A 9,290-nucleotide genomic window follows, 5' to 3' on the forward strand; every position below is an offset into this window, starting at 1 on the left:
AACAAAGCCCTAGTTGTCCATAAATAGGAAAGACATTGTATTATAATACAGAAAAGCAATTCATAGAAGGATTCCCAAAATGATTCCATTTATAACTTCGCATATGAAAAAGGCAGATCCAAATTAAAACCAACTACAGAAGACTCTTAACCTTTGTCTCAAAGCCAAGTTAGCCAAATTTATGGTGGAGGGGTTGGGTTTCTATTTTGTATAAAATGAAATAAACATGAAGTCTATAAAATAAGTTCTTCACAGTTAAACAACAATTCATTTTCATATCTTTGCAAAACAAATCGCTCCTCTGACATTATAATGTTGGTAACAATACATTTGTTGTCTGAAAATGGTTTCCTACCTGTTCTTCCCGCTCGATGAAGATAATCTACAGCAGTTCTTGGCAGATCAAAGTTGTATATATGAGTTGTTTCTGGTAGGTCAACCCCTCTAGCCGCTATATTTGTTGCTACTAGAAGATAGTTTCCTCCTTGTCTCACTTCCTGCATTGAAAAAATGGATTTATCAGAGCATGTGGATTTTTGTGTTTTATCCACAAGTAATTGCTTATCTGACAATTCACAGATTAAAACGATCATCCTTTCCACTTTCTTAAAAGAACTAGACAAGGTATCATCATCATATGACAATTTTACCGAAACATTACTGCATCTTGTGTAACCTCCATGATTAAACTCCCATAATTCAAAAAAGAACCATCTCCAATATTCATCCATAGTGGAACTGAACTTTACTTACCCCGAGATAAGCTGCTCGTAAATTGAAGTTCGTGTCTTCTTCCAGAAGATGGATGTCTGAACAACCCACATATGAAGCCTTCAAGAAATCAACTAATAAAGTTGTTGATGGAACATTTCCAGCCTTCTTTGACTTCTCAGACTGAATAAGCAGATAAGATACCAATATCAATTTACCAGAGAAATCCTCTCCTTTATTTCAAAAGAGACAAGTAAATAATTATTACATCCAATATATATTAATGCAACCCTGCCACCGGATTACTAGCTTCAAAGTTCTACCTGCACCTGGTCTTTTTCATACCTAATGCACAGGGATTCAAAAAGCCTGCTTTAAGGAAAATTGATTAAAATAACTCAATATCTAATAGGTTGTGTGTCTCATGCCTAGTTGTATATAACTTCAGATAAATCATTGACATAATTATGTAGAATACTTATGTTCTAAACAAATTTCAATTCTACTCCAAACATAAATTTAATGACTACATCAGTTTTAAGTAACCAATACGCAGAAGGATGTGTGCTGCAGACCTGCTCGCCAACAAAGATGATGCTAGACTCGGGTGCATCAGAATGTAATAACGATAGCAACGTTTGATGCCTTCTGGTTTTGCCACATATCTGTTAAGCAACACAGTATTAGCACATTTTAAATGAGAAGCACAATGAAGAAACTTTTATATTCTAAAGATTTCTTACCACGAATCTATGATGTAGGCATGATGGCATGGGGTGAATTGGATTGACATGGATATGAACCGCATCACTCTGTATATTGTAACAAAATCATAATATGACATAGGAAACCAGAGACGGTACATGTCAAATCCCAACAAAGTTAACACAGAAACAAGAATTATATCAGCAAACCTTGGTCCACTTTTGCTGTATACAATCATGTAAAAATCGTCTGTGCTGGGGGATTGATGCACTGGCAAAAATTGTCTGACGGTTATTGAGTGATGAATATGAGGTCAAAAGCTTTCGAAGAGAACTGACTTCTTTTGAAGAATTGAACATGAAATCAACCTAACATAATAGGGAATATAAAATGTCACTCATTGTAAAAGAATATTTGAGCAGAGCCTTTTTTTTTTTTTTTTTTTTTTTTCGTTCCCTTAATAATAATTCACCAAACACAACAATGCAAGTCAAATTTGCCTCAGAAATATCGTGGAACCACCTCAATTGACAGTTAAGTGAACAAAATAATCTTCTAATGCAAATAAGTGCCTACCCTTGCTGTCTTAAAATCCCAATAAAACACATATTCTTGCTCCACAAAATCACAATGTCTAAAAATGTAGGGAAGACTCTCATCTAAACATTTTTAAAGTATAACCACTCCTTTACAACTTTTTTAACCAAAACTTTGACACGAGGAGTTTCCATTAACGAAAAACAAAATTATATTTCAATTACCTCATCAATTATCAGCACCCTCATTGATTCAAGCTTTAAGATTTGCTTATCAAGCATTTGGCACAAACTCCTTATTGTTGCCACCACTATTGTAGGGGGCTCCGCCTGAAAATTTTATGCAATCAATAAATTGCTCTGCAGATATGCATAATCTTCTTTTGGATTATATAGTACTATCAGTAACCGGAAAAGAATGTCCATATCAGTCAAAGCAATGCTATGAAAACCAAAAAAAAAAAAAAAAACACAAAACAAAATTGCAGTGTCCGGCAAAGAATGTCCATATCAGTCAAAGAAATGCTATGAAAACTAAAAAAAAAAAAAAAAAACACACACACAAAACAAAATTGCAACTGGTTCAAGTTGAGAGCCTTGGGTGAATCATATACATTAGTGCAACCTCTAGTACATCCCCTACATTACCAATAAAATTTTAGGAAAAAAGCTTAGTTAAAAAGACATTACAAAGTCATTCATGAGTCTGCATATGAATCCACCTAGATGCAAATGAAACTAATAATTAATTAGATTCATCATCCACCGATCCAGTCTAGCTTAAGACCTAGTCATCAGACAGTATAAGATTTAGATAGAAACTCCTAATCACTAATATGATTTTCCTTGAAATGTGAACGCCTGAAATTCAAGCTTTTTTTGTGAGTGGAATCCCAGATGCCTAAAATCAAGTAATCAACCAAGTCTCAAGAGTCCTTCCCCTCCACAACTTCTTATTATAACATGTTATTTCATTCCTTCCAAAAGTGGCACCAGGAAAAAAAATCATGCAATCAAAATCTATCACAGGGAGACACTCTGAGAGTGAAGGCAACCTAATCAATTCAAGCTTATTTTTTCACATATTCCCTCTGAAAAGAAGGAAGTGATGATATTTAAAGTTCCTTCAAAATGTTCTACATGGAACACAAAGTTGCAGCAACAGCCATTAACACCTTATCAACTACTGGCCTCTATTTGATTAGTATCAAAGCCACGAGACTTGGAATATGATAACAAGAATGCACATAACCTTTAGCCAACTCTTGTGTCTTTTTAGCATTCCTCCATCTAACAGAGCCATGACTGTACACCCCTTCTGCTCCAATTCAAGTTCCATAGGCCTCCCAGCCAGAATCCGAGCAACTTTTGTAACCTTATTTTTTGGAAACAAATAACAATATTGCAATATAACATTAGTAAGCAAGAATAAATATGTCCAAAAAATAACAAACTAAAAATTATTTTAAGTCAGAAAAATCATCAACGACATTTCTTACTTGCATGCCTAGTTCCCGAGTAGGCACTACTATTACTGCTTGCACGGCAGATCTTTGAGTGTTTATGACAGAAAATATCAAAAGCAGATATGCCAGTGTCTTCCCAGAACCTGTCTAGAGGACCCAAAGAAACAAGCACCACATAAAGTCTAATCAGTAACCCAGAAACATCCATCCATTCATTCGTTCATTCATGGGTTACTTTGTACACATTGGCACAAACATGATAAATTCACACAAAAACAATAATCAAATTGCAAAATCAGTTCCAATGGGCAGATTAGACCTGCGCATGAAGTATAGAATCACGACCCGAAAACAGAACTGGCAGTGCTTGAAGCTGTACATCCGTTGGTCTAACATACCCAACCTCCTCTGCCCTATATAATGAAAAGTTTACATCAGTCTGATTGCATTGTTTGCAACGAGAAAACCATTTCCAATATCTCATTTACAAATTGTATAGCTATAGAAAGCACAACACATTCAAGTAGAGTAACAGTGTTAGACCTGCGTAATACATGTTCGGGAACGTGGCCTTCGCAGATTTCTCGGATAGTTGAGGCGTCCCTTTTGGGATTGGATTCTGTGGGTACAGAGGAATAGTTGGGAAGTGCTCGTGAAAGCCCGGTTTTGGAAATGGGGCAGGGAGGAGCTCGGTTGGGGAAGCTAATGGAGCACGGGGTTCTAGGGTTAGGGTTAGGGTTTTGGAATTGGAAGAGAAAACGAGCCCCAGGGCTGGTTGTCTCGGGGCCTATAGTTGGGAAATGAGAGAGAAGATGAATAGCTGGAAGAGTAGCCATTAGAGTTTCTGTGTGAGCCAGAGCAGCCATGAAATGGGATTGGTGATGATTATAGATGGGAATAGCTGTCTATAAGCGCAGTACAGAAAGTGCCACGTGCCCGAAATAAACAGCCGTCCGATTAAGTTGGGTGTTTTTAGGGAACGGTGAACGTGAACAGAGAGCCGGACAGGGAAAAATGAAAAATTGATGAGTATTTTATTTATTTTTTTTTTTTAGGGATTAAAAGGCGACTAATATTCTTTTATAAATAAATAAGTTTATAGGGGGTTAAAAAGGTTGATAGAATTTGTCAATGAGTCACTCAGGCATTTATTATAGTAAAACATGTGTAACTTATGGGTAATGTAATATAGCACGCCGCGTGCAAAAAAAAATTTTTTAAAAAAAAAAAAAAAAAAAAATTTTGCACTGTCGTGCGTGGGCGTGCCACGCACGACGTGCTAATCAGGACTCGTAACTTATATATATCTATCTATATATATATATATTTATTTATTTAAAAAAATTGAGGAAGTGATCAAATTTCTTTGACCAAATAGGAGGTGGTCAAACCATCTCATTGAGGGTGATTCTACTGCCTTGTATGACAAAAAGAAAATTAAAGGATTATCAACCCACCCCTTTAGCCAAATTAAGGGATCGTCAAGCCACTCCTATTTGGCTAAAGGAGTGGCTCGACAACACCCTCAATTTTTTTTTTAATATATTTTGTATTTGGTTTTTAATCATTTTTATTTTTATTGTAAATAATATGTGTTATAATATGATTGGTGTTGATATCATTCATTAACAAATTGTGTTAAATTTTCTAACGGCTTTTTTTTTTTTTCTTTTTTCTTTTTTTTGTACCATGGTGAGTGTTTAGACACTTTTTAATCCTTGTGAAGTTATTTGTCAAAATCTCACACTATATGGATCAATTTTACATTTATCTATATATGATATCAATGGCTAAGACCCATATATATATATATAAGTAGGACCTAGCATCATAGCCCTTTTTTTTATTTATTATTATTATTTAAAAAAAAAAAAAATGTTCTTGAATGGTTGTACGTTTTGAATATATTTTTATGCTAATTATTTAAGAGTAGGGCCCGAGTTAGCATTGCTTCATTGAAGGTCATTTATCAATTATCATCCTAGCGTGGAGTGTAAGGTAAGCTTCCACCTAACATCCAAGAATCAAATGAAACGTGATTAAGGTTGCATGGTGTAATTTACAAAAACAAGTATTTATCTTCTAATTTAATGTTAAAATTGAAAATAACTATGATTGGAAATTTTGTTTGAATAAAATATTTGGCCTTTGGTTTTTTTTTTTTTTTTGTTAACAACATATTGTTCTTCTCCTTTATTGGGGTTTTTATAAGTCTATATTATATAAAAAGTTTGACCATAAATAATAAGATTTGAATTAATGACAAACATCTTATGATAGTTATAAAATTCCCATTAATTCCAAACACTAATCTTCCTTAAATAATTGCTAAACAATTGAAATTTATCATATACATCACCAATAACATGTTCGGTAATGGATATTTGTGACATTATTTGAGCTATGTGAAACTAAGAAAAAAAGAAGAAGAAATCATTAACAATAATAGATCTAAAAATAATATATATTATATAACTTGCATTATGCTATTTTTTGTTTGTATTCAGTCAATAGCATCTTCGCAAACAATCAAGAAAATGGGATTTGTTCAAAAACTACATAAGTTTTACAACAAATAGGGATATAAGTTTCTAATTTAAACAATTAAAAATGTTAGACTATTTTTCATCTTAAGCTATTTTTTATACTAAGCCTTTATTTATTTATTTCTTTTTTGTAGGTCTGTCATCAACACCTTACTTTATTTGGTTTATCTTATCATATTTACCACAACTTAATTTATCTATAAACACCTTACAAATGTAATTCAATTAAATATAATAGTTATGTAATTAATATATATATATATAATAGTGATGTAGCCTTAACAACCTTTGATCAATGGTAGACTTAGACCTCGAAGACTTAACCACCTCCAAAGTCTTCGTCTTTTTATCTCTCTATGTTTCCACATTATTCTTCTACTTTATATTTGACATAAATTTCTACACGGTATTAGAAATGTTGTTTTGTTTGTGCTTCTAATAATGATCATTTCGTCGTATGTGCAATTTTTATTACTTGAGCATTTATTTAGTGTTTTTCGCTGCGATTAGCTTTGCACTAGACAAAAATTAAGAACCCGTTTGCTCTAGCACATGCCACTTGCAATTTCTACCACCGGCTCCAAATGCCATGCGACTTTCGCCATTGTTGCTTTGGTTTCTCGAAGTTGATTATGGAAGTCTAAGACTATAATAAGGTTTGCAAGGTTGATCATTGAAAGTCCTAACACCGATGGTTGTCGTATGTGTTGACACTTGCCAATTCTACATGCTTTTTCATCCCTATATCAATGGATATGTGCCCTTTTGGTTCGACGACTCTACTGCACTGATCAAACCTTATGGTAGTTTCTCTCTGGGCTACATGCGCCGCCAACCCCTTTTGCGAGAAGATCCAAAAGGTTCAAAGAGAAGGTCCGAATGCATTTACATAAGTTCGAAGCCGTATAACAATGTCATGTAGTTGTGAAGATAATAATTTTGTACATTGGAGCGACAAAGATTGATATGCAGTGGATATTGCACTTAAAAGCACTAGCTAGATATAAGATAATAGTAAATAACATTCCAAATTATTTTGCAATTAAATAATTTGAAAGCGTCAAATCTCAACCCCACCTTTATATGGAAGAGGATACCCTCTATTTCAAATGAAAATGAGAATATTCAATTAATGTCTTTTAGAGAGATAAAATTGTCATTTTAATTTTGTGGACAACTCCCCTTGTGTTGGGTAGGTGAGAGTAGGCCTCCCCAACTATCCATGGCATGCCTTTATAGACCCTCCATCCTTCTTCTTCTTCTTCTTTTCTTTTTTAATTTTTAATTTTTTTTACATAATTATCTCAATAGCAAGTTCTGAGGTAGATAAACATGACAAGTGATAAGTTTTTCTGTTAAAGAGGGAGCGAAAAATTTAAGAAAATAGCTTATTTATCAAGTGAGTAAAACTCAAGACTTTGTCCAAATCAAGGCAAAAAAGACTTGGACTTTTAATACAATTTTCCTTAAAGAAATCCAAAACTGGTTAAAAACTTAAAAGTAAATAATGAAATTAATAATTAAATAAATGAGATTGATTCTCTCATCAAAGACCCAAACCGTCTGAATCGGATTTTCCCCTGCGTTTTCTGCCTTTTCTTCTTCTCTCCACAATTCTTTTCTTTGACTATTTACTCTCTCTCTCTAATACTTTTCCTTCTAGGGTTCTTTTCTTCATCAACTCCTCCTTCCTCCTCTCCATAAAATTCTCAACCTCTCTCATCTATTATCTTCAAGCTCACTCAGCCACACATACCCACAATGGCGAACATCACTTTCCCTTCTTCTTCTTCTTCTTCTTCTTCTCTGGATAACCCAGTGGTGTCAGCCGCATCTTCTTCTTCTGGAGCTCCTGAGGACGCCTTTGAAGACGGCTGCAGTATATGCCTGGAGCCTTTCACCACCGCCGACCCTGCCACTGTATGTCATCACATTACCATTATAATCGTCATCATTAAATTTACTATCTTTTTCTGTCATTAGACTGTGTTTTGTGTTTCTGTTTTGGTTATTTGTTTGTGTAACTATAGCGCGTGGGTTTGAATGGGTTTGTTTGTTTGTTTTTTTGTTTTTTTTTTTTAAATTGAGGGAGATCATGGGTTTTGTGTTTCTGACACTGAAAATCGTAGTTTTTTTTTGTTTGTTTTTTTGTTTGTCGGTTTGTTGTTATAAGGGAGAGGAAAAGGGTTTTCAATATGCTAAGCTTAGTGATCCTTCATGAACTGCCTCTACTTATAGTGGAACAGAAGGAGGGAAAATTACACAAATTTAGACTTGGACTTGGGCTGTTGAATAATGAGGATACTATTATATTGGTTTGATGTTCTTTTCCTTTGTTAGTGGGTGTTGCGTTGGGCTTTTGAACGCAACTTGGTCATGATGATCAATGTCTGGTTTTAAAATTATGTGATAAGTGGGATATGTTATTCAGATCAATCCTCTGATTTCTGGTTGCCTATTTTCGCTTTCTGAATATGTTTTGTTGTACTTATCAAAAAAAAAAGAATATGTTTTGTTGTAATTTAGAGGTGACGATGGACAAATGTGATCTGATCTGTCTAATGCGAGTTGGTATATCATTGTGAAATCTAGGAAAATTCTTCCATTTAACAGGATCAGGAGAATGGATCCCTTTAGACTGAGGCACTAAAATAAACTGATGGGGATTTTTAATGGAAATATTACGTTTCCTAGACAAATATTTCACCAGAGGAGGTAAGAGGATTTGGGATATTGAATACAAACAATTGAAACTTATTCTTGCATCAATTAGGTATTGTCCTATTTGCTCCGGTTGATTACTTGTTCGGTCACGATATTAAATTGCTCCATGTGGCCAAATATGTGCTTTGGTTAAGAAAGAATGCGTGTATAGAAGACTGATGCAAAAATAATATATATTCATATCATGAATCGAAAGATGCCTGCTTTTTCTAAAAACTTGCAGCTTAGATATAGTTACTCTTGGGTTCAACTCTTAACTGGAATTTTAACACCTCTGACCTTGTTTCCTGTTTCAGATTACCAGTTGCAAACATGAATATCATCTTCATTGTATTCTTGAATGGTAATCTAATAAATTTACGCCCACCCCCCGGCACACACACACACACAAACAAATTCCATGAGTTCTTTTTAATTGAACTCATTTATTCTTGTAGGTCTCAAAGAAGTGAAGAGTGTCCTATATGTTGCCAGTTTGTTATCTTAAAAGATCCTGCCAGGTATATAATTCATTGTGAATAGATCTCTGCCCTTCTTCTCTCTCTTTTGAGTATCACTGATTAATTCTGCTTCTGTAGCCAAGGGCTTCTAGCTGCAGTGGA

At 34.3% G+C, this 9,290-nt stretch overlaps 2 protein-coding genes across 2 annotated transcripts; one reads left to right on the forward strand and one right to left on the reverse strand.

Moving 5' to 3' along the window:
- Positions 1–70: 70 nt before the first annotated feature.
- LOC132190169 (DEAD-box ATP-dependent RNA helicase 58, chloroplastic) lies at positions 71–4,282 on the reverse strand. The gene is made up of 10 exons (XM_059605073.1): positions 3,962–4,282; positions 3,738–3,831; positions 3,452–3,565; positions 3,205–3,327; positions 2,178–2,282; positions 1,626–1,784; positions 1,455–1,523; positions 1,287–1,376; positions 754–894; positions 71–497 (listed from the first exon to the last, which is right to left on the reverse strand). Exons 1-10 carry the CDS (start codon positions 4,252–4,254, stop codon positions 234–236), a joined length of 1,452 nt encoding a protein of 483 aa, XP_059461056.1. The 5' UTR covers positions 4,255–4,282; the 3' UTR covers positions 71–233.
- A 3,070-nt stretch (positions 4,283–7,352) lies between these two features.
- On the forward strand, positions 7,353–9,288 carry LOC132170227 (E3 ubiquitin-protein ligase RHF1A-like; the record flags this gene model as incomplete). Its single annotated transcript, XM_059581163.1, has 4 exons — positions 7,353–7,884; positions 8,985–9,031; positions 9,126–9,188; positions 9,267–9,288. Coding segments are annotated over exons 1-4 (291 nt in total), but the record flags the coding sequence as incomplete, so codon positions are not given.
- Between the last annotated feature and the right edge of the window lie 2 nt (positions 9,289–9,290).

This window comes from Corylus avellana, chromosome ca1 (genome assembly GCF_901000735.1).
Source record: "Corylus avellana chromosome ca1, CavTom2PMs-1.0".
NCBI lineage: Eukaryota > Viridiplantae > Streptophyta > Magnoliopsida > Fagales > Betulaceae > Corylus > Corylus avellana.

Bases quoted from the DNA above. Each gene is read 5' to 3' on its own strand.
- LOC132190169 (XM_059605073.1), bottom strand. From the start codon at position 4,254: ATGGCTACTCTTCCAGCTATTCATCTTCTCTCTCATTTCCCAACTATA. The intron at 2,283-3,204 runs GTTATGTGCATT...TAAAATTTTCAG, and splicing joins GACACAAGAGTTGGCTAAAG to GCGGAGCCCCCTACAATAGT. The intron at 498-753 runs GTAAGTAAAGTT...TTTTCAATGCAG, and splicing joins TACGAGCAGCTTATCTCGGG to GAAGTGAGACAAGGAGGAAA.